At 37.0% G+C, this 25,790-nt stretch overlaps 1 protein-coding gene across 1 annotated transcript in view; it reads left to right on the plus strand.

Moving 5' to 3' along the window:
• ENPP1 (ectonucleotide pyrophosphatase/phosphodiesterase 1) overlaps nt 1–25,790 on the plus strand; it is a 54,677-nt gene that overhangs the window by 14,595 nt on the left and 14,292 nt on the right. Inside the window, exons 2-16 of the mRNA XM_086744839.1 lie at nt 2,359–2,431; nt 4,146–4,262; nt 6,051–6,176; nt 6,362–6,422; nt 11,430–11,527; nt 13,244–13,323; nt 14,707–14,826; nt 16,024–16,133; nt 17,366–17,431; nt 17,744–17,816; nt 19,626–19,734; nt 20,914–21,045; nt 23,144–23,175; nt 24,270–24,397; nt 25,479–25,548. Coding sequence (XP_086600965.1) covers nt 2,359–2,431; nt 4,146–4,262; nt 6,051–6,176; nt 6,362–6,422; nt 11,430–11,527; nt 13,244–13,323; nt 14,707–14,826; nt 16,024–16,133; nt 17,366–17,431; nt 17,744–17,816; nt 19,626–19,734; nt 20,914–21,045; nt 23,144–23,175; nt 24,270–24,397; nt 25,479–25,548 — 1,395 coding nt within the window. The remainder of the gene's footprint in view (nt 1–2,358; nt 2,432–4,145; nt 4,263–6,050; nt 6,177–6,361; nt 6,423–11,429; nt 11,528–13,243; nt 13,324–14,706; nt 14,827–16,023; nt 16,134–17,365; nt 17,432–17,743; nt 17,817–19,625; nt 19,735–20,913; nt 21,046–23,143; nt 23,176–24,269; nt 24,398–25,478; nt 25,549–25,790) is intronic.

Consider the following 25,790-nt stretch of genomic DNA (forward strand, 5'->3'; position numbering starts at 1 on the left):
TGTTGATACTGACTTAACAGAAAATGTCATTGGTACTGCACATTAATATACTGTTTTGTTTTTTTTTTTTTTTAAAAAAAAAGGCAAGTATAGAGCTGCGATTATGTTCGTTCTTGACAGCTGGGTTAGTAGAAACTTGCACTTTTCTATCAGTTATAGTGTATCTTGGTGCATTGATAATGCTAGACTTTTTTTCCTCCTTTTATTATTTTTGTTCTTTCCCTGTCAATTCAAAGATAAATTTCAACTCAAAAAGTACTTACTTTTCTGCAAGATGTTGTGTTGAGTAATCTAAGATTCCAGACTTGCCTTGTTCAGAATCCTAGGCCAAAGTTTAATCAAGTCCAGTCTATAATTACTTTTTTCATGAATGCTGTATATGTACTATTTTTTATATTGATTAATATGGTTTATGATAAATTGTACTTCATAAGATGCCCTGGTTTCAACTGGGATGGAGCTAATTTTCTTCCCAGTAGCTACTGTGTCTTGGATTTAGTATGGGATTTGGAATATGAAGAATGTTGATAATACACTGATGTTATTAGTTGCTGTTAAGAGATCAAGGACTCTTTTCCAGCTTCCCAGGTTTCATTAATGTGCAGGAAGCTGGCAGGGCTAAGGCTGCTACAGTTGAAAACCAAACTGGCCAAAGGAAGTAGTCCGTACCAGAGACATCATGCTCGTATGTAAGTGAGGGCTGGCCAGTGGGCAGCTCTCTTACTGCTTGGGATCATTCCAGGATCACTCTCTGTTCTGTGCTGCTTGGGACGGCCTGCATTGGTGGTTGGGCAGTGAGAAATTGTGCATCGTTCACTTTATATATTTTATTACCCGCATATTTTATTATTATTATTATTATTATCATTACTAATATATACTATTATTTCTTCCTTTGCTGTCCTAGTAAACTGTCGTTATCTCAATGCACCAGTTTTCCTTTTCTTTCTGAGTCTTTCCCCCATTTGCCTGGAGAGGAAGAGGATGAGTGAGTGGCTGTTGTTTGGATGCCAGCTGGGGTTAAACCATGACACAAATCCAGAATAATATCTGAATTTAAGTGCTACACATTCCAGAAATTGCTTTCTTACTGTCTTTATTAACTGCTTAGTGAACAAAATTGTAGAGTGAACTGTGTATTTTTTTTTTAAAACAAATAGTTTTTATTTATTCCAGTGCTCACAGTCTTTTAAAACGTAAGCTTGAGAAATAATTAGATGCATTTTAAAATGGGGTGATTTTTTTTTTTTTTTTTTGCCACATCACAACATGATTCAGGTGTCATACTGAAAAGACTGACTCAGCAGCTTTTGCTGATGGAGGAAGAAAAAAGGGAGACACTTTATGTAGTTGTGTACATAAAGTTATTGAAGTATTGCTTGAAATCGACTTTTCCTTAGAAAACAATGACCAGAAAGGTGGCGTATATGTTCTTTAATTCTGAGTAGGATAATTCTGAGTAGGAAAGTCTGCATTATTACAGTGCCTTCTCTTTCAGGACCTCTGGCAAACTACCTTATTACATTCTACACTTGAATACAATAGCCTTCATAAGTGCATTGTTGGCTTTCCTGGACCCTTTAATTACTAGATATGAACTGATAATACATATATTTTTCCTGAAGAGTTTATGGACCAAATACAGTACTTAATGAAGTTAAAAGGAATCTTTCACTGTATTTGGGTAGGCATTAGATCTTGCACCAAAATGCTGGGCAAGGGTAATGTGGTGCTTATTTGATAACTTCAATGCATTCAGAATCCGAAATAAACACAGGCATAGTTTCCGGTTAGTGTAAGACACTGTGGTCAGTCTAATGTGACATCCCACAGTTGCTTACCATGCTATGGACCAACATCTAGTATGAACTGGACACTAGGAAGTGGGAAAAGGTTTTCCTGCCCAAGAAAATTATAGGTATCACTTAAGGGCCATGCTTTCTGTTTGTAGTCTGTGGTCAATGGCAAAACGTTGCTTCACCTTCTTAAAACAATGTAGGAGGAAGGAAGAAGTGGAGCAAAAAGTTTTCTATAAATTTGATATATGTGTAACCATAAATCATCTTAATTTTTTGTTCATGAGAAAGAAATACATCATGTCTACATTAAATAACTTGATAAGAAATCAAATACACACGCCCAGTCTTGAGAATATTAATGTTCATGCGCCAGTAATTAATTACAAGCAACATAATTACTTGTGTGAGTAAAACTGCTTGTGAAAGCAGTGAAGTCAGCTTCCTAGTCTGCACGTTTATCAATTTCAGTACAATTGGATAGCATTATAGAGAAAATACGGGCTTTCAAAATAATTCAGTGGTCACTTAAGATTGCTTTCTTTTCCTTCCTGTCCCACAGGTACTGTGTGTCTGCGTGTTAACAACAATCCTAGGATGTATATTTGGACTGAAGCCTAGCTGTTCAAAAGATGGTAACTAATATGCCGTTTTTTAGTAACATTTCTAAGCAATTCATTTTTGTTTCTTTTCTTTTTCCTTTTTGAAAATTAATTCTGATATTATCAGAATGCCACCCTTTCTTGCTGCAGGAAGAGGGTTGGATGCATTGCTTGAGGAAGTTTCAGTTAGAGGGGAAGGAAAATACCAGGAAATAAAGCTCAGGTGTGTTCAGTACTTGTGTGTACTTACTTGAGAGGTAAACTGATCCTGGCACTCAGTGTCTGGTCTGGCAGCTTCTGTGTATCCCAGCTGTCACTGTGGTGATGTCACATGGCTGGCTTTTCTCGGTTCATTATAAAAACAAAAAACAAACAAACAAACAAAAAACCCAAAAAACAACCCCAAAGAAACAAACAAACAAAACCCCAAAAGACCAAACTCAATAGTTTGTTTCATGTTGTCCTGGAACGTTTGTTTTTCATCTTTTCCAGTTAATTGGGTTTTTTGTGTTTTTTGGTTTTGGGTTTTTTTGTTGTTGTTGTTTTTGGTTGTGTTTTTTTTTTTTTTTTTAACTGGTTAGAATTATAGTCTGAAAACATGCCTTGTGGAATTCCTCTGGCTGTTTTCTGCCCTGAAAAATATGTGGTTTTCCAATGGTGAAGTTGCTTCAGGTAGAAGGTTAATGAAAGATATTTAAAGAAATCAAGCTTCACTTTGGGATCAACTATCTAGAATAATTTAAAAGTTGATCTGTTTAACAAACAGTCCTAGAATGTTTTTTAACTAAATTTCAGATTGTTAATTTCCTGCTGGAATTGCTTTAGGTTTTTTCTCATTTTATTACAGCTTTGCGGTATTGACTCATTACTATCTCATTTTCCTAATATCATACACCTCAAGATTCTTGAAAAGAGGAGCTAAATGGTGAAGGATTTATTTATTTATTTTTAGACAACCTCAGTCTAGTGGAAGAATGCTATGTCTTTTGTGTGTAGGGTTGGTGCGTGGTTTTTTTTTTTAGCATTAAAACTGAAGAAAAATTAAGCCAGAGAACAATATACTCGAGTTCATGTCTCCTGTGTCTACTTTGGAACAGCCTTTCCTGTGTCTTGAAATAGTACATTAACCATGGTACAGTGGGATGTGGAACTGGGGCTTTTTCAGTTCCTCAGAATTGTAAGAAGACAGTCATTCAAACAGGGCATGAGCATGGGAGAGTTGCAAGCATAGCCAATGCAGTCTAGATTATAATTAATGTTTAATTATTTGGAGAAAGTGAAACATTATCTTATGTGAAAATGAAGATCAGTGTTCTCTGCAGAAGCATTTCATTAAGAGTTCAGGGCACCCTTATTGAAAACCTACGTTCAGATTTCCTCTGATAGAGACCTTCCATATTCTGAATGACTGTACTTGTATCTTCTGGTGATACAGAAAGACAGGGACAGTCACAACTAGAATTGTAGACTTTTGTTTAACTTGTTTCTGCCAATAATTAAAATACCATGCTCCTGATAAAATGGAACAGAACCCGTTGTCCAATATAATGAAAAAAGGATTTTTGTTCAATAAGAGTAGTTGGATCAAGACCTTGGTTTTCCTTTGGCTGTCACTCTTTTTGCAGTTACCCTGTAAATTGTGGAATGAGGTAGCTGTGTCATTGCACACGCTAACCTTATTAATTTCTCTTGTATGTTGACTGATTTGGGCTCAGACACTGACATCTAACACTATCCAATATTGCAGTGAAAACCTGCAAAGGCCGTTGTTTTGAAAGGACCTTTGGAAGCTGCCGTTGTGATAGAGATTGCATCAAGCTTGGAAACTGCTGCTTAGATTACCAGGAAACATGTATACAACCAGGTAAGGATGGAAATAAAAAAGTTGTGGGGGCAGCCTCTCATATTCTGTGACACGGGATATGCATGTGTGAGTACTGTCGTGGTCAGGTGGCTGTAACACCCGATTTCCTTCAGATGGGCTGCAAGTGGAAGAGATGGGATGCTGAACAGCAGGATGGTTCTGCTGTCAGTGGTCTCCCCCTCTTTGTGCTCCCTCCATTGCAGCCGTGGGTAGAGTTGCAGTGGTGATGATGGTACTCCTGTGGACGACCAGGGCTCTGGTGCAGCTGCTGTTGTACACAAAGTAAGCTTGTATTTCACCCAGCTGGATTACATAGGAGCTGACATAGCCAGTCGGCTGGCTTTCCTATAGCTCCTGTGGGGAGAAAGGCTGTGAGGGACTGTGCTGCTGCCCTCGCACTTGGAAAGAGGAGGAAAAACTGCGAATCGAGGTCTCTGCCAGCCTTTTGTTCTCTGTCTGAGGGTGAGAGAACAGTGACTTGCATTGTCCCTGGTATCAGAGACAAACTCCCACATTCTCAGGCAAGCCAAGAATAGGAGTGCATTCTGCATATAGTACCTTTATGTCATTGCCTGTGTGAAAAAAGGGGGAAGGACACGGCAGCTGTATGAAAGCTGCTATCTCTCCCTACCCAGCAGCTCGGGCCCTCTGCCTTGTTGCTCCCCAGCTTGAGTGTGAAGCAAGGGTCATGTGCTGGCCTTTGGGACAAGGAAGGATGACAAAATAGATTGTGCTGGTGAAGAATGATTATGAAGTAAGAAGCTGTTCTCATTATTTGCCAGAAAACCAAGGTCAGATGGGCAAAGGCGTGAGAAGTACCACAGAGAAATTATACAGGGAAAGATGTTAGTGTGGGTAGTAACACTAAGGACAGAACGTGACTATTTTCTCTAATTTAGTTTTGCCTTAATTCTTCATATGCAGCGTTCTTTTCAGTTAACTGTTTTTCTTCTTGCTTCTCTCTGTGTATTTGTAAAATTTATCAATGTAGTCTCACGTTGAAATTAAAAATTCCAATGTTGACTTTTAAAATTATTAAACTAAGCTCAGTTCCCTACTTCAACTGACTGCTATTGAAAGGTCATCTAAATTGCATAAAGCTTCTTGCTTATAGAATAGTTGCATGAGTTGTAATCTTCACTTTGTTTCATTATACCACTCTCCCTCAGTTTAAAGAATTCTTTAAAAGCAGCCTGGAGAGTCTGTCTTAGCACTAAGAATGAGAATTAGTTGCTTGGTGGTGTTTTTTAAAATTAATCTTCCTATGAGTTTATGTATATAGTCTCGAATAGTGGCAGAGTGATACCTATGCCGAAAAGGTGCAGAAAGAAGCTGGAGTGCTTGATGGTGACTAGTAAAATCCATTGCGACTTTAATGCAAGTCAGAATAAGTTACTGCTGCTTGGTGTTTTCTGTGTGTTCCAAATTCACGCTCAAGTTTGTGGTTTTTCTGGGGAGTTTGGGAGGTTTGTTACAGTGTGCATTTACCAGATTAAACTTGCATGAACTAGCATATTTAAGGAGATCTGTAAAGATGATTCTTTCTGATCTGTGTTATTTATAACCATATACTGCATAACTGTATTCAGATAGCTATGCTCTTGGATTATTTAGCCATGGGCGTTTCTATTTGTCAGAGTGCTGAGGCTTGCAATATTATGCATGCATGAGATCCCTCAGGACTGTTTTTCAGTGTGTACATATGAGACAGAACTTAACACTCAGTTTATTAATTCTGCACTTAAACTAGTATTAATCATTGTACTGTCCTTCTCTCTGTTTTTTTAGCCCACATATGGACGTGCAATAAATTCAGATGTGGAGAGAAGAGGCGACCAGAATATCATTGTTCCTGTTCAGATGATTGTGTGGAAAATAAAGATTGCTGTGTCAATTATCAAGCTGTTTGTAAAGGTAAGTATCCTCAACCAGTTCCTGCAGTCTCTCATATATGTACCCATATTTGTATGAAAGGAGCAAGGACGTAAAATAACTTTAGAAGGATCCAGTAAACTGGGAAAAAAAAAAAAAAAAAAAAGCCACAACTTGGATTTTTCAATAAGCATGTACTGTCTTAAATTGCACTCATTTGTTTTAAGGAGAGGCAAGCTGGGTTGAAGAAGAGTGTGAGGACATTACTGAACCTCAGTGTCCAAAAGGGTGAGGACATTGTATATTTGTATAGCTCTGCTCTTTGCTTACATTTAATTTTTTGAGATTATTTTCCTTTCTATGCCTTCCTGGAACCTGCTTGCCTTTCTTATCCACAGTAAGAGCAGCTGCTGGACAGAGAAGGACACCTGTTCAGCCAGCATTTGATAGTGCTTACTAACAGATCAGGTTGCTCTATCCCAGCAGCACTTGTGTATCCCAGCACTTGCTTGAGTTGCAAGATATGCCTGTTCCTGAACTCCGCTGTCTCTCACACATATGTATGCTCTTGGCAGCTCTGCCTTGTGTGAGCCTCATTATTGTCCTACATGTACTCCAATACCCACTGTCCCAAATACTTTGGGACCCACTCAGCAATCTCGGGCTCCTAAGACTGTCTCCCTTCCCTAAAGTCCTTTCCACTTCCTTGTCTCTTTCAGCCTCAAGGCTGCAAAATGTGGGTGAATGACTGTTTCACCAGGAGTGGGACAGCATTATTTGCAAGCTGTCTGAGCTACTTTCTTTAAAAGATATAAAATGCCTTGTATTCTCTGCCTCAGCTTCATGTTGGACCCCCTCCTGCAAGTGATGTATATGTTGTGTGAGGAATGACTTACATAGTTTGTGGCATCAGCACTCTGGCTCAAATGATACAGCAAAGCTCCCAGCCAGGAAAAAAGCCTGCATTTCTTGTAATGTTTTTAGCTGTTGTATTTTCAAATTAACTTTAAAGCAAAAGTTGGCTCCAAACTATGATTACATGTATAAGTTATTAATAGAAGCAACTTAACCATTCTTGATTGAGAAATGTTCCACTGGAAAATAGTTTGTAAATATGTTGCGGGGACAAATTGAATTCAGATATGTTCTTGTCTGAGAAGTGTCAAAAAAAAAAAAATCAAAACTTTTCATTTTGATGATTTTGAAATTGTAGTGGGCATTTTATTTTGTTCTTATGTCATTACTTTCTTTTAAATTATGTTAAGCTATTTAAATTGTGCTATATTTATTCATTGGAGTTATAATACTGTCAAACAAAATACACTTCCTTCTGAAATGTTTTTATATGAAATAACTACTTTTCATTCTGATTCAGAGCAGTAACAAACACTGACACTTCAGAAGCTTCAGCAAGACAGGAACTGGAGCTTCTGTCCAGCTTGGAGTCTGAGTCCCTGATAAGCCCCCACATAGGAGGGTGATATCCAGGTGGTTCTGGAAGCTTTTGTCATTAACTCCTGTTCTGAGGTCAGGGGCCATTCAGGACTGTGTGCTGGGAACTGACTCTAGGATGCTGATTTCCCTAACTCCAAGGGGTGGATAAACAAGCAAGAACCTTGTACAAATCCACAGTCAAAGTTGATGGTGTAAGTGCTGAAGGGCAACTCTGTTAACTTGTTTTTAGGGTTTTTTGTTTTATTTCTGTTCAGCAAATTAAAGGAATACGTAGTTACTCTATTAAAATTGTTTTAATCCTGGCAAAACCAGAAATATTGCAATAAAACCCAGCCCAGGAAAGGGTGATGCGTGGTCAAAGTTGAATCAAACAATGTTGACTGCACACTGTACTAGCACACAAGCCTCTCCCAAAACTTAACAGCTCTGTAAACAATCCACTTTTTCCTATGGTGAGGTAGGCAGGAGTGCAGGTGACTTTAGCTCAGTGTTCATTTTGAGGCCTCAGGATATGCATTCTGATACTGTGCGTATTAATACAACATGTTTTGTGGGTTCAAGTTGGTGGTTTTATTCTGTTTTGGTTTTAGTTTGTGTTTGCTCTTGTGGTGCAGAGTAGACAAATGACAATGAGGTGCTTAAAATCAGAAATCTTGCTGATTTCAGTGAGACTGATCAAATGCTTAAAATTAGGTACACACCTAAGTCTTTCCAAGACTAGATTCTATGTTACTTAATAGGATTATAAAGTTAATGGGCTATAAGATTTCAAGAGTGATCTAGTCTTTCCCAGTTTTCTAAGAGTGCAATATTACTCTTGAGAATTCTAACCTATTTAAGCAGTTTATCCTAGTGCTTAGCTAGATGGTTTTCCTGATGTCTTAGTGTCTTTTGCTGTACTTTAAGCCTATTACTATTTGTTCTGTCTTCATTGAGGTGGAAGAGCGCCTGATTCCTTTCCTCTTTACAGATCTCCTGTATATCTGAAGATTGCTATTATGCCTCCTGTTGAGGCTTTACATACATTTAGTTGAAAATAAAGCTTTACTTCCTGTGCTTTATTGCTGTATATAGGCAGTAGTGTATATGTGTGGGAGAGGAAGCTTTCTGTGTAATATGTTCAGCTTTTCAGGGGAACTTTCTTCTCTTTTTTTTTTCCTTTTTAATTCTATTTTTTTTCCTTCAATTGTGGTTTAACATGCCTGTGGTGAGGCAGGTCAACTTGGCAGTGTGGTCCTGCAGTTCTGCAGTTCTTGATCATCCAGACTGGTGAACCTGCTAGACCACAGCAAGCTTATGTTGCCTGCTTTGTTTCCATAGAAGCCAGTTTATGAAGGGGATAATTACCACTGCATTTCCTTCAGTTTGGAGTCAGGATGTGACTGTGGCATACATATTTATCCAAGAGCTGTGAAACACCCTTGGACATACTCTTTGGACACAGGCCGCATGAATCACTGTCAGGGACAAAACTTGAGCCTCCCAGGCTTGCTTGCTCATGGTAGCACTCTTGTTGAAGCAGCAAGTGTAATCTTGCCCACCGACAGGAAAAAATCATGGAAAAATCTCGAAACTGAGCTAAGGTCAGTTTGTCTGAGGATTTTACTGGAGTTGTTCCAAAGAGTGCAGTTCTAACATGGTCTATCATGCTTTGCTTTCCTGAGCACCAAGCAGGTCACTAACTATGAGTTTCAGCATGTGTAGAGTATATGAGAAGTGAAATGGCCAATCTCTCTAGTTGTGGCAATGGTCTATTTTGCCAAGTGTAATTTTACGTGTACAAGGGGGTCAGTAGCTGGATTTGCAGACAATCAAAACATGTACTTAACAGTTTGTTTACTAGTAAATGCCAAACCAGACACAGTTGTGTAAAGTTTCTTTCTAAGGAATTGTTTTAAACTTGGTTTGGTGTCTGTCTGGGGGGTTTTTGGTGTGGTGTTTTTTTTTTTTTATTTATTTTTTTGTTTGTTTTCAATAAGTAATATAGAGCAGTCTTTGCTTCAAAGTTCATATTTTATTTCAGGAAACTTTGCAGTGGAGATTTTTAGACCTCTGCATTGGAGGGAATCAGTGTGGAGGCAGAGAAGGTATTTGCCAAAGTTGCAGAGATCAGAATCTGTGGTGCAAGAAATACTTGTAATATGGGCAAAGGTAGTACATGAAGTTTCCCTACTCTGTTCTGCTGAAGGACTTTAGTATTGGTCTGAAGATCATGCATTTCTTGTTCCCAACTGCCCCTACTAAGACTTTCAAAAGATGGTATGAAATATACCGTATAAATAAGAACCAGACTACAAACACACAACTTACAAATACATCTTAATGTTTTAGTTTGTCTGGGGTATAGGGTAGACTACGTAATAGTTCTGACTAATGAAATCCTTTTGTCTGAATTCTTGTCTAAATTGTTGATTAAAATTTTCTAGGATAGACATGTTTTGGTTGCCTGACTAATCTTCAGTTTAATACAGTCACGTTTGTTTGACTGAAATAAGACTTATAAGTGTATCACTTGTAAATGACTCTTTGGATTTTTTTTTTGTGGGGTACCTCAGTAATTGTCAACACATTATAGACAGTATTTTTCTTCTATCCTCACTGTTTTATTTGGGAAAACTAAAGTGCAACAAAGTCTTTTTTTTTTTTTTGGGGGGCATTTTTTGTGTTTTTTTTTTTTTAAGTTCATTTTACAATTTGTAAACATAAAAAGGAAAAATGAGCTTATAATTGGCATGTAAAATATATTGAATTATTTAATCTGAATCTGTATTTTCAGTGGTGGTTGCTGTACTGCAGTGATTTTTTTTTTTTTTATTTTTTTAGTCTTGCATGTCCTCATTCCCATAGGTTAAACATAAGATATTACTGATAGTTACTGATGCCTGTTCCCATCTGTGATACAATGTTTTAAGTACTTAGTAGTTGGAGAGAAATTGTTTGAACAAGGCTGAAGCTAGGAACAAGTTAAGCCTAGAAAACCTAGGTCCTGTGGAGGCTGGAAGGGGAGAATTTATTTTTGCTAGTTCCAGTAAAATCAGTTTCTGAATTTATCTGTTAAGTTCCAGGCAGAAATACTGTTACAGTGTTTCAGTCATATTGCCACTTTTTTTTCAGTTTGGAGGTTGGTAGTACATCTGGCACAGTAACAAAGTTCTTCTTAGTTAAATAATCTTTGTAAGAGAAAAGGAAAAATGTTTGTGATAGTTGCTAATTTAACATATCCAGTACGCTAGACTTTCTTACAGTTTTGTTCTTTTGTTCACTGTATGTGTTAAAAAGGTAGTGTGTGGGGGTTTTTTTTAACTTTTTTTTTTTTTTTTTTTTTTTTCAGCTAGATTACAAGTTGTTCAGGAGCAAAGTGAATAAAGCAAAGCCATAGCTTCACATTACCTTTTCTCTTTCCCTGCTCTTACCTCGGTGGGGTAAGAGGTGGGGGCAGATTGGAGGGGCTGAGTATTGCTCCAGTGGGACTGATTTCAAGATAAGGAGTACCAAACCCACCAGACAGATTACATGAGCATCTTGGCTTGTTCTTTATTTTATAAGTGTTTGTCAAATCAAGCCTTTTCATTATTTCCCTGTGCATGCCCTACTGCAATCCTAAGCCTCTTTGGGCAGAGTTGCTACGCCAGTTTACGAGTAGAGGGACCAGGTGGCTGGTCTGCTCATCACTGCACCAGCCTGCAAACCTTCCTGTTTAGGAAGACTTACTTCCTTGGCCTGGTTTATAGTCCCATAATGAACCATCCCCATGATGTGAGGGGAAACTTTATTTCAATAAGTGATAGGAAATTATTTCTCTGATTCTGTGTTTTAATACTTCAATTTCTGTTTGTTCAGATTTACCAAGTCTCCAGTGTTACTATTTTCATTGGATGGCTTCAGAGCAGAATATTTGCAGACTTGGGGTGGACTTCTACCTGTTATTAGCAAATTACGTGAGTAGTTTCTTTATCTAAGCAACATTATGATGTTTTACCTGAAAATCTATAGATGCAGATATGCTTACACCTTAAAAACCTCACTTTTCTTCCATGGAAATTGAAGTTGTTGCCCTGAACAACTGTGCAGAGAGCTTGAGGTGTGGGAGCGTGGAAGGGCAAAGAGGCACGATTTTCAGTGAAACCTTAAAAATTATTAATTAGCCATTACTATATTTAGGAGGTGGATGCTTTTTGTTGTGAGCTTACTTTATTTCTTCAAAACAGAAGTAGATCCACTTCTTACTCTATGTTGCATGTTGTCTCATATTTAAGTGGAACGGCCTTAGAAAATGGAAAGCAAGGTAGAAAGCATTTTTTTTTATGTTTGAAGAAGAGAAGGAAGAGATTAGGAACAGATGATATAGAAAGGCTGGCGGAAGTGTACCGAATCTGAGAAAACTTTGATTTAACAAACACTTCTAGAAGAAATGAGACCATCATAAGTACATATTTTTTCCTAGCTTTTGTAGTGTCTTAGTTTAACTTTGTAGTGTCTAAGTTACTTTTCCTGTGTCTATTTTGGCTGTGGTCTGTAAAGAACCGATGGCATTTCTTGCCTGAAAAATATGCCAATCTTCTTGTCATTCATAAATTACTACCTGGAGTGGCTGGTTTCAGTTTGACTAAAAATAAATAAGTAAAAATACTTGCTTTTTATACAGTGGTTGTTACAACTTGATGTGTTCCAGAGAATAACAATTCACAGATGTATTTGAGGTTTTAGCCTTTTTGGTTTGTTCCATGTTAGAATAAAATGAAGCTCTTGAAACAGTTTATTTAGATGCAATTATAAAACTTTTCAACTGAAAAAGACTACTTGAGCATAGCAAGGAGTGGCTGGCTATTGCAAATGGAATAGCTCTGGCTGAGATACAAGATAAAGTGGCACAAAGCATCTGTAGGACTTCCAGGCTGTGACATGCACTTTCACATGCCTGTGGAAATTTATGCACCTAACTTAAGTAAGGTTTGCTTAAGTACTTTGGCCTGGCTTGTGACTTCACACTAGCAAATACTGTGTGCTAATCTCCTTAAAAACCTATGATTTTTATAACAAGGTAAAGAAAACTGAGATTTCATGGATTCATCCTAGAGTAAAAGTTTGTTGGTTTTCTGTTTGGTTTTTTTTTTTTTGTTTGTTTTTTTTTTTTTTTTTTTTTTTTTTTTTTAAATCACTATTTATTTTGTAGTCTCCTCTTAGTTTTTTGACAGGTGACTGAGAGCTAGGGTGCCACTATGGCAGTGGCAACTTCATCTCTGGGAGCACCCAGGGTGAAGTAGCTAGTTGGTCTCAAGCTGCAGACTTCACGTACTGGACACCAGCGCAACTTTGAAGGGTGTGATTTTTTTTTTTTTAATTTATTATTCGTTCTTATCTGTGCATGCTTTTCATAAAGACTGTAGGTTTTGCTCATGTGACCACTGAAGTCAGTCATAAGGAATATATAAAATTTGTATTAATAGCCATTTAGTCAGCTTGCAAATGAACTTATGAATTAAAAAAGAAGTGTTAACTCCAGAATTTTCAAGAAAGAAAACTTTCTGGAAATATGTTTTGGTTTTTCTTTTCTTTTTTTTTTTTTTTTTTAATAGGTGTATATCTTCATGAGAGAAACTTGCAAGGGTTTTTATTTCTGTGACCTTGCTGATTTTCTTTCTTCCTCCCTCTAGAGAAATGTGGAACGTACACTTCCAGTATGAGACCAGTGTATCCTTCAAAAACCTTTCCCAATCATTACTCCATTGTCACAGTAAGAATTCCTATATATTATATGTTTCCGCTACAGAAGAGACTGTTCATCATCAAGTTGTCTACAAGTGAATAGTATATTTCTCTGATGCCCTATTAAAATGATTGGATTTCCCTTCAGAATATGAAAATGTATATATTATACTCTTTAGATAAACAGTAATTGTATAACACTGCAGATAAGTAGTCAGATCTAATCTGATTAAGTAATGCAATCCTTCCAAGACTAGCTACAAGAATTCCTTTAAAGTCACTTTAAACCTCCTAACTTCTCTAAATATTTCTACTAAATTGCAGCTCTCTTTCTTGGAGCAAGAGTAGCCTCACTCCTTCAAACTGCCAACTTTGCTCCACTTGTTTAAGGTAGCTTGGCATGATGCAAAGAAGAGTAAGAAATGAAAGGAGAGGTTTGAACATCACATTGATGTTGACCCTGTGATAGACTGTACCCAAACCTGGATAGGAGTGTCACAAAACCGATCTTGTAAACTTATCACTGCCTGCGTATAGGAGCAAAAAGGAAAACAGATATTTTCAATGCTGAGTGCAGGGTTGGAATCCAGCAGATTCTTCTTAGTTTCATCATGTCAGAACTAAAAATCAATCAAATACTTGAGGCTCTGCACCTTCTTTCTTATCTTTCCAGTTTGTCAGTACTGCCTGTTGTTAAGTGAGGAGCACAGATTCAGGAATGATATGTTTAATTGTGTAATCCTCACAAATATCCATGATTGAATATGCAGCTAAGAAGCATTCATTATTCATGCCGTGCAGCCATGGGAGAGTGTCCCTGACTGCAGTATACAGCTTTATCTCTGGTCACCATTCTTAGGAAAAGTAGCAGGCCCTGGTGTTTATCCAGGTCCTAATGGTGATGGTGTTACATCCTTTAATGTTAAAAGGAGCTAGTCTGCTTGAAGGCAGAACACAGTCTGTTAAAACTACCTAACAGCTGGTGCCTCTGAGCACTTATTTCACTGCTTCTGTAAGGGTTATCATCAGCTAGAGATTTACCAACGGATATGCAATTCTCCTTTTGAAATCCCTGAGTTTTGGCCATGTGATGGAGGTCCAGTGTAGGTAACTGTTTTGTTCTTGATACTAAAGAGACAACATATGCGTGAACTGAGATGATGTCTTTCAGTTTGATCATAGAGCAAGCTTCTTGCCTCTTTTTTAATCTTACTGAGAAGCAGTTAAGAATTGGAAGGTAGAGCTCAGTAGCAGTGGTAGATGGTGCTGTTAAATTTGGGTCTTGAGGTGCTGGTGGCATATACACATAAAGATTATTCACTGGACATATTAGTCTAACTGACACCTGTTTGTGTAGCCAGAAGGTTCTTTTTCTTTATAACGTTGTGACAAGATATACTCTCAATTACAGGGGCTGTATCCTGAATCTCATGGTATAATTGATAACAAGATGTATGACCCCAAAAGAAATGCATCCTTTACCCTTAGAAGTCAAGAAAAGTTTAATGCACAGTGGTACCAAGGACAGCCTGTAAGTATTAATACACTGCTGAGAATGTACATCAGCCTGTTGTTATGTTACTTAATATCACTTGGATGCATAGTGATGTTGAAAGAGTAGAGAGGTTACTTCTAAGTCAGCCAAGAAGCGTTACTCAGCATGAGTAGGAATTGCCATAATAGAGCTGCAAGATGACAAATGAAACAAAGCGTAACAGATTTTATTGAACTTAAATGGAATTGTCTCTAAGGGGAAAGCCAGCTTAAAATAACTGCTAAAGATACCAGATTTTGTTCTGTTTTTAAAATGAAGTGGGCTTGCTTTTCTGAGGAAATTGACAGACTATTTAGCTTTAGTAATAAGCAGTATTAAAGGCGTACAGTCTGCCCAAATTACTACTAAATCTAAAAATGTGATTTTAAAAGAAAATGTCTCAGTTCAGTTATACAGCTATGGCAAACCTGCTGAGACTGCCGTCAAGATGAAGTGGCATGGGAAAGTTTGGGTGAGTGCTAGCCTGAAGAATAGGAAGGATACAGATGCAATTATTTACAACTACTTAGTAAGGTGGGAAGGACAGATTTTTTTTTTTTTCTTTTTTTTAATGTGTTTTTGGGTGGTGTTGGTTGGGTTTTTTTTTATGGTAGGTTTGTTTGGGTTTTTTTTGTTTTTGGTTTTTTTTGAGGAAGGAACACACAAGTGTAGACTTTACAAGCCACTGAGAAGAAAATTGTATACAAGTGAGGCAGGAAAACTGCAGAAGGGAGACAGGGAATCTGCAAATCATGACATCAGCAGTAAAATAAGAAGAGCTGACCAAACTCTTGCTCTTGTATTTCAGAATATGTGGGGCACAGGTCCTTGGAACATTCCCACCCCTTCTTGCTTCACTGTTCTTGCGATATTTCCACTTCATGGTGTACAGCCATGATTCTGCCATTGCGTTGTTGTTCCATCCATGAGCTAATGGTTCCTACTTCTGTCCTGGCTCCCCCTGGTGTAGCAGCAGAAGGGATGCAAGCGTTTGCCATGAGGAATCAGGCTGCAAAGTGTATCTGGACTGCAGACAGCCATGATATACAAGATTGGTGGCCCAGAGTGCTCCACTTAAGTTTTTAGTTTTTGATCCTTCTGAAAAGTGCTGAACTGGTGGGGGCTGTAGTGGATCTGGCAGTTACTCAGCTAATTCAGTGACCTGCACTAATGATGGTGATTGTTCTTCTGCAGATTTGGCTAACAGCTATGTACCAAGGTCTAAAAGCGGGTACGTTCTTTTGGCCTGGGTCAGATGTAGCAGTTAATGGAACCTTTCCAAACCTGTATGAAAAATACAATGGGTACGTAAACTCCTATGTCTTGGATTAATATTTTACTTTAACTGTTGTAATGGGACAAACTCCAGAGAAAGCATAATTTTTTTTTTCCTGCTTTTCTAAATAGTTGTACACAACATAGAAACAAAGAAAGGATCCAATTAACTTTCTGTTTCAGTATAATGTAGATTCTGTGTCTAATCATTTTGACATTCCTCAGCAGATCTTTTACAGAAAAGATGTGGAAAACTCAGCTCTAAGAGCAGCCAACTTTGAAGACTTAGTTTCTTTTCTGTTTCTATTTATAAAAATCTTTTGTGGGCGCGTTTAGAGTCATTCTATCCAACCTCTCATACAGTGAATGGATCAGGTCTTGATTTGGTATTGTCCATGTAAACTAATGTTTTAGTGTTGACTGTGGTCAGTTGTTCCAATGTAAAATTATTTTCACTGCAGATTTTGAAAATACTTCACATTAGGGCAGTCATATTTTAGTTGGTGGTTTCTCTTCGCTGCAATTAAACATTTTCTGCCTAATGAAAATTCTAAATGAATCCTTTTATCACCATTTATTTAATAATCTCAAATCTCACCCAAGGAGCATTCATATAGCATGAAAATTCTGGTTCTTGTCTTACTACCTACATTTTTTTCCTCTAGGAACTTGTACCTTTTTACTTGAACTTGTGTTAAGTAGCTGAATTACTATATTTGTGGATGCCTCATGTTGTTACAGATCAACATGTTTTTTTGTTGGTCTACTTTAGAAATTGGTATAGAGCATCTAGTTTGTGAGGTATTATGAGAACTTGTATTCAAACTGTTAAAACATTAAAAAAAAAAACCAAACAAAAAGGAAAAAAACCCACAAAACAAAATAAAAAGCAACACTACCACCCCCCCCGCAAAAAAAAATTTCAAAACATAATACAGGAATGAAAACGTGCAGAATCATGTGCAGGTTGAAGCCAGTTATTCTCTTTGAATAATAAACATAAGCAATACTGGGAGCTTTATTCTGATCACATTGCAGTCAATGGGGACAGTATTCAAGGCAGCTTTAGTTCAGGCATTAATCCCTGTAGAGTCACAGGCAATGAGCATAGATGAACTTACATCCTACTAAATAGGCATGAGTGGCCTCCAGTTGAATTCAGTTTTCTCTGCCAAAGTACATTGATATTTGTAATGTCTGACTAAAATTTTTTAGCTCTTGGAAATATATGATTGGTTGATCTTGTATTGTTCTGATACAGCTCAATCCCTTTTGAAGAGAGGGTGGTAAAAGTTCTTCACTGGCTGCAGTTGCCTGAAGATGAAAGGTTGGTATACAATTGCAAGTGTAAGTTCCTGTTTGAGTGGTACTGCAGTGAATTACTTTGTAAATATTACTTTTATTTTAAACAATATCCTATATTTTAACACTGTTAGAATAATGAATTATTTAATGCAAGGCTATTTCTGTGACTGAAGCCTTTTTTACTAAGTTACATTTCTCTATTTCCCTTTAATGTGTCTTTCCTCTGAATAATAGCGTTGTTTCTGAAGTTTTAGATCCATTATTGAAATATAATCTCTTCAAACTGTCTCAATGTGTATGTAAAATATTACATTTTTGGTACTGTTTGATATAGACCACACTTTTACACTCTGTATTTAGAAGAACCAGATTCTTCAGGCCATAAGTTTGGACCAGTAAGCAGCGGAGTAAGTAGTTTCATGGTTTTTTTAATTTTTTCTTTTTTTCCCCTCTCTGATCCTATAATAAATGTATATAATTCATGTTAGATTAACTAAACATATTCAATATGCTTATTAGGAGAAAAAAAAAGTGAACAGGCAGCCCATCCATAATTAACATTGATACAAAGCATGTAATAACCTATTTAGTATGTCTAATTTTTATTTTCTTTATTTCAATAACTTCTAAATTGACAAAGTATGTTTAGATATATCTTCTATGTTGTTTTATTTGCTCCTATTAATTCTTTATGTTGATTTTTAGGGCAGGGGAGGGGGACAAAAAGTTTGTATGCTTTAAATTTAACAAGAACAGAGATTTTTATAGCACAGGTCCAAGTTTTGGGGGTTAAGTATTCATGTTTATAGTTGTCATTCATTTTTCCCCAGTCTCTGTGCAAAGGTTAGATGAATATTGGCCTTATCTCCCTGCAATTAGATTTTTATGCCTTCTCGGAAAGAGAGTGAAAAAAGGGACATTCACCTCATCAGTTTGTGGTATACCTATGGTGTAAAAAAGAAGACTTTGGGACTGCTGTTGTCTTCAAAAGTACTAAATAGATTTTCAGTTTACTTAAAATGTAAAATGCAAAGGACAAAGCTCTTGGAAAGTCAGAAACGCTATAAAATTCTCTCATCTTGAGTGGTGAGGAAGTTTGGGCATCTTAACTAGGTATTTAACCTCAGTGGTGACAACACTAAAAAGCTCTTGCCAATTTCTCTTGAGGTGGGAGCAGTTACTGTTACTGTAAGATAAATGTAAGTCCTCAGTGAAGTAGTAGACAACTAATTGGAACTGCAGCATAGGGAATGTTTTTGAATTGGTTATCAGTTTCTTTGGTGACTAAGTAGATCTGAAGTTCTATATATCAGGACTTCTCTGGTGAGAGAGACCCTGAGGGTTTGTACATAGTCTCCTCAAGAGCATCTTATCTTTGTTTACACAATGCAAGACAGCTTATACTCGTAGCTCACTGAGGTAACAGAATGACTTGCTTTAAAAATCATAGAATCATAGAATAGTTAGGGTTGGAAGGGACCTTTAAAGGTCATCTAGTCCAACCCCCCTGCAAGGAGCAGGGACATCTCTCCAACTAGATCAGGTTGCTCAGAGCCCCATCCAACCTGGCCTTGAATGTTTCCAGGGATGGGGCAACTACCACCTCTCCGGGCAACCTGTTCCAGTGCCTCACCACCCTTATTATAAAAAATTTCTTCATTATGTCTAGTCTAAACCTACCTCCCTCTGTTTTTAAAACCATTACCCCTTGTCCTGTCACAACAGACCCTGCTAAAGAGTTTCTCCCCATCTTTCTTATAAGCCCCCTTTAGCTACTGGAAGACTGCTATAAGGTCTGCTAAAAATACTTTGTTTTGTTTTGTGTACTTAGCAAGTATTCTAAAGTAGCCCCAATGGCTGCACCTACACAAGTGAGCTTGAATGCCAGACCTCTGATCACAAACAGTGCTAGACTGGTAGCTTGTTCTTTAGCTTTTTCAGTTGCTTTAAACTAGTTTGCTCTGAGACTAATATCCAGTCACGATTTCAAGGGCAGTTTATTCCAGTGTCCTGGGCCACGTGTCTTTCACATGGAAGGTCCCCTGTATCTTTCACCTGTCTGGGCTGCATCTAGCCTTGAATGGTCTATAAGAGTACCTTATTTCTTATTAGCATATACTATTGCAGTTAAACTTATTCACTCTCCCTAGAAATAAATTTTATTTTTTAATTGAAGTGATTAACACTTACTTTGCATTCATATTTCTGTACTGCAGGTCATTGTGGCATTACAGAGAGTGGACGACATAGTAGGGATGCTGATGGATGGTCTCAAACAAATGAACTTGCATAAATGCCTGAACATTATTTTTATATCAGATCATGGTAAATTTGATTTTATAAAATATATCAGAATTTTGAAGGGCTGTTCTTATAAAGTAATATTCTGAGTGTTTTTAGCAAGACTAAGGAAGCAGCTAATACCTAGAAATTACATTTTTTGTGTTATCAAGATGGTGTGAGAAATAATTAGTGCAGGTGAGAATCAGACTGTTTTATGACTGGGGAGAAGTGGAGAATGCAGAGAGGGTTTACATAATTTTAATATTTTCCTCCTAAATCCTCCTGTGATCATTACCAGCTGATAAAAGAAATAGAATAAAATTAAGTCTATCTTTCACAATTCACATTTTTGTTCTATCTTTTAACTACACTTACAGCAATATCTTGTGAATTGCTGAAGAAAAGAAAATACAAGCTGTATCTTCCTTTCAGTTATCAGTTCCCTTATCCATTATTGGAAGCTGTGAATATAGAACTTTTATTTTTGTATTAGCTTATCTATATTTCTGGAATTATTTCTATAATAAGTTATGTATTTTATCAATACATTTTTTCTGTTTCTTTTTCTGACAAACAAAATGTAAGCACACTTCCATGCAGCACAAAGTTGAGTTGCAGAGCTCGCTGCCACCAGGAATGATCCAAGCCAAGTATCTATACAGATTTTAAACATTTTTACAAAATTAATGGAGGGTAAACCTGTTAAGAATTAATAAAAGTAGGCATTTAAGTGCAATGTGCAACTTGAAGCCTGGAACTTTGACTTCTGGAAACTGTTAAGGAACACTGGTAGAAAGATCAGTCCATAATTGCTGTGCTTGTTGGGTATTTCTCTAGACGTGTTACCCAGTGCTGTTAGTAGGATACTGTGCTAAATGAATACTTGGTCTGACCATTACTACTGCTCTTAGGCTTGTAGGATGTCTTTCCCTCCAGAGAAGAAAATTTGTGTATTTATTCAATTGGAGTGTCTCTCTCAGCTGAGGAAATAGATATACACAGAATCAGCCATGTAATGCTTTTTCTTCGATAGCGAGTAGCGCAGTCTCCTTCGATCAAAAGTCTTGAGGTTGTTGATAAAAAGACCATTTAATAATGATAATGAGCTGATAAAAAGATAATTACATTTCTGACTTCTACAACTTAAGTTACATGTCTCCTCAGCAAGGCTACTCTGCACTGATATTACCATTTTAAAATAAAATTTATTTCCTTTTGCAGGGATGGAAGCAGGGAGCTGCAGAAAAACAGCGTATCTGAATGCCTATCTGGATAATGTTCAAGATTTCATAGTAGTACCTGGTCCTGCAGCTCGCCTAAGACCTAATAATGTTCCAGATGAGTATTTCACTTGTATGTAATTGCTAAACTAATTTTTGTTACTTGGTTATATGCTTTTTTACTTTATGAATACAAACTTAGGATCCACATATTCCATTGGTAAACTGAGTGAAGGTCAACTAGGGACAGCCTGGATAATGATGAAGGGGAAATACTGAGTAGTGCACCTGTGCTTTTAAAAAACATTTGACTTTGCAGGTCTGAACGTGTATTTGAATCTTAGATTGCTTTTGTGGGCTGCCTCAGAGTGACCAACTGCAAACACTCTTGCCTTGTGAATAATGTTCCTTTGAATCGGATCTTTGGTACTCAAGACAGCCCAAAAATCCTCCACCTTGTGTCTTACCTCCCTTCCTGATTTACCAGTTTATATGTAGATTTGCTATATTTCTGTCTTAAAGGAATGTTAGATTGTCACTATCTTTTTATGTATTATTTTGAGTCTTATAATATATTTTCTAGTTATTCAGAATATAGCCTAATGATCTGACAGCAGTTGACTAAACTGCAAATAAACGTAAATAAGATAAGAAACCTGAGTGGTTGAAAAAAAAAAAAGGCTAATCAATAAACACTTATAAACTTTAAACTTTGATTCATTGTACAGCTTCATTTCAGGTGAACACTTAATGCCTGCACTTTTTGGTACTTTTTAATGTAGAATACAGACGTTCCATAGTGTGGTGTGTGGTGTTTAGAGAGTGTGTGTGGTTTGGTTCTTTGGGGTTTTTTTTTTTTGGTGGTGTGGGTTTGTTTGTTTGTTTTTTTGTTTGTTTGTTTTTTTGTTTGTTTGTTTTTTTGTTTGTTTGTTTTTTTTGTTTGTTTGTTTTTTTGTTTGTTTGTTTTTTTGTTTGTTTGTTTTTTTGTTTTGTTTTCCTATCTAGAATATATAAGGGGAGACCTTATAGCAGTCTTCCAGTATCTAAAGGGGGCCTGCAGGAAAGATGGGGAGAAACTCTTCAGTAGGGCCTGTTGTGACAGGACAGGGGTAATGGTTTTAAAATAGAGGGAGGTAGATTTAGATTAGATATTAGGAAGACATTTTTTACACTGAGAGTGGTAAGACACTGGAACAGGTTGCCCAGAGAGGTGGTGGGTGCCCCATCCCTGGAAACATTCAAGGCTCAGGCCTTGAGCAACCTGATTTGGTTGGAGATGTCCCTGCTTCTTGTAGAGAGGTTGGACTAGATGGCCTTTAAAGGTTCCTTCCAACCCTAACTATTCTATGATTCTATGATTATTGTTCTCCATGCCCTTTAAAACTTGTAGGCCTCAACCCCAGTGACTTTAAGTTCTGTTTACTTCATTGCTTGATGCTATTCTAAACTATTTAAAATGCTTCCTTGGAGAATGTAGGAGTCAAATGCAGTTCCAGGTTCTCTCTGGAGAAACACATTCAGGAAGAAGAAAAGCGGAGTGTCTCCTGCTTTTGACGTGTGCACTGTTTTTGTGAAGTAGCATAGCTGTCTTTGTAGGACTGGTATATCTGTGCAGGAATTATTAATGGTTTCCTTGCCAGTGTACTCCTTTGCATATTTTAGTTGGGCATTGGATATCACACTCAGGGTAGAGTAACTGTGTGAAATGTCCTGGCCCTGTGTTATACAAAATGTCAAACTGAATGATGTAACGTTCCCTTTTGGCTTGGGTCTAAGCACCTGGCTCTTAGCCAGCTTGCACTTGGCTATCTTTCTAAGGATCCTTGCCAGATAAAACTGCTGTCCTCATAGTTCTGTTTGTTTCTTTTGCCTCAAGCTCATTAGCAAGCAGGAAAAATCCAGCTTGATTAGCACAGCGTTTAGTTGCCTCTTTTGTGAAAACTTACTTCTTGGATAATTTTTGTAACTGCAGCTGATACAGTTTAAAATTTTAAAGCTGTAAATAAGTAAGCAAGCGGAGAAGAGACTGTGAACTAAAATTTCATAAAAGCAGTAACTTGACAGTTTAATGATTGTTTTGCTCCATATAGTTTTCATTCTGGAAAAATAAGTTCTTATGTCCAGAAATTTTTTAAAGCTAAGCTAGTTATATTATGTGATGTGAATGCTTTCATTTTACATTTGATTTTTTTTTAACTTAGGTGACTAATTCTTACATATGATTCTTCCAGTTAATTATGAAGGCATTGTCAGAAACCTCACAGTAAGTGTCTTATCTGTTGTTTTAACTTAACTTCTACTGACATTTACAGGTATTTTATAGCATCAGCTGTTTGCTGGGCTACTGACATAGCATCTGGACTTTGAATCGGTGACTTTCCATGTAGTTAACAACAACAACAGTAGTTCCGTTCAGGGGAAGGGAAGGTCAAAGTTGAGTAAGGTGTCATATGGCTATTGTGGTTGTGCATTAACTAAGGTTTTGTATTAATTTCTTTTCACCAACTCTTACCTAGCACTGTATCGTGTTGCTCTTCAAACTGGAGAACTTGTGTATCTGGACCATGCTGGCTACAGGCCAAGTCAGTGTAAAGCTCAGTTCTATTTCCTGGACAAGCATAAGATTTTATTGCTCACAACTTTTTGATAAACAGTTTTGAGAGTATATTGCTTCTTTTTTGAGAGTTCCAGCTTAAGGAATTTGCTTTTCTGCTCTATACCTGGCTTCTGTTCTCATCTCTACATCACAATCTGTTTGCCTTTCAGTTGTGCAGACGCTGCTGTCAGTGAGAGCTGTGCTGTATAGACAACTTCACTACTCAGAAATTCCCATGTTAGAGTAGAGGGGATTTTTCTTGTTTCTTTAGGTTTTTTGTTTTGTTTTTAAATCATTAATGGATCTTAATTGGTAGAAAAAAATCTATTTGTCCCTGAGTGACCAGTCTAAAAAACCTTTGAATGGCTATTACTTTCTGTATTACAGAGCTGTAGAATTATTGCACTGGATAGTCTCCTATCTCTTGAAAGTATCATAATGTTCATGTCTTGGTGTAATTCTTTTATTAATTCTAACCAGTACTGCTTCATTCTATATAACTGTAGTCTATAAGAAAAAAAGAGTAAGTAAATGTAAATATTCTTCTAATAACTAGAGTCAAAGCCAATCAGTATTTGTTATTTAAATAGTTATTATACTTACATCCCAGACCGTATGACTCCAAACCTGGTAGAGTCCCTTTGTGCATAATGGAAGTTATTAGAGACCCTTTGCAACTGAAGTGCTTTATAAGAACTGTGCATGACAGAAGCAAAAACTTGGTGAAATGTACATCTTATATTTTAATTTAAACATTTCAGTGCATAGAACCAAATCAGCCTTTCAAAGCCTATATGAAACAGCTACTACCCAAGCGTTTCCATTATTCCTATAATGACCGGATTGAACCATTGCACTTCTATTTAGACTCCCAATGGCAGCTTGCTAGGTAAGTTACAGTTTCACCACTTGATTATACAGCAGATAACTTATTGTTTTCTCATAGCTTTTCTCTTCCAGATGCTTAGAGTTCAGTGATAGCTATTGGAGCCTGGTATTCTTGTTTGTCATTGTGAAGAAATAATGTGTGCTTTTCTCTATTTTTTTCCTGGCCTGAGGAGGCTCAGTTCTAAACTCGTAGTTATAGATAACTCTTCCTCCTGGGCACACAGGTAGTGGCAGGCTTTGCGACAGAAATGTTAGAAACTAAGGTCCTTGTTGTCAGATACTTGAGCACATCTTGCCATGCTTTAGGATTTTCCAAAGTGAGTCATGAAAGCTAAGTATGGGTGTAACTACTCTGTTAAATCAGTCTTGTGAGCTATCCATTGGCATGCGCTGAACTTACTGAACCTGCTATTGATAATTACCTTACATGCTGTGACCAATGAATTTACGACTCCCAGAATAATGGTATCTGCTACATGTAACTTTGAACATCTCTGTGGTACCCCAGAGCTTTCCTCATTAAAGAGTTTTCTAGTCCAGTAAGTACCGTTGTATAACATTGTAAACGTGTGCAAGTCATGCAAATCAGGTTTGGGGTTACTAGAATTGTACATGTTTAAATAGTATGTATGGACCTGGCATATGTTGGAGGCTTGTTCTTATTAAGCTGTAAGATGCCCAGCTGAATGCTCTAAATTACATTATTTTACATCTTTTAATAAAAAACAAACAAAAAGACCCTTAAGAAACTACTTATAAGAAGTACTGTAAAGTTCTGTTACCCAAATGACAGTGAAGTGAAAATCTGTTATGCTGAGAGCAAATGTTTTGTTTGTCACCTGATATTTGACTTTAAATAACTGTGGTGGACACTTGAGAATTCAAAAGTGATAATATTTGCAGAGAAAACAATAATTCTCATTTTAAATACATTCTCTTCCAAAGCTTAAAGACTTTCTATTCTCTATGGACAAGCCTCTAAAAATCTTTAAACAGAAAAGTAAAAAAATGCATCACTGAATGTATTATATACTGATATGATTTGGAAAGTGTGAGTGATATAAACTGTGAATTTTTAATAGGAAGCCACTTGAGATTAAAAGCTGTACAGGTGGATTCCATGGCTCAGACAATCGCTTCCCCAGTATGCAGGTGAGACTCAGACTTATGCTAGCTCTTATTTTTACCTCTTTCTGTTTCTAAATGTTGTGGTTGATGGGTGTTGAGGGTTGGTTGGTTGTTTTTGTTTTTTTTTTTTTTTTTTTTTTAAGTTCTGTGACACTATTCCATCTACAATTAAAGAAATCAAGCATTTGTATGATTGCTATTGTGATGTGCTAGGTAACCCACAGAGGGTGGGATTCCATTGTCATAAGAGTTGACCAAAGGCCCAA

Source organism: Chlamydotis macqueenii, chromosome 3 (genome assembly GCF_036417535.1).
Source record: "Chlamydotis macqueenii isolate bChlMac1 chromosome 3, bChlMac1.mat, whole genome shotgun sequence".
NCBI lineage: Eukaryota > Metazoa > Chordata > Aves > Otidiformes > Otididae > Chlamydotis > Chlamydotis macqueenii.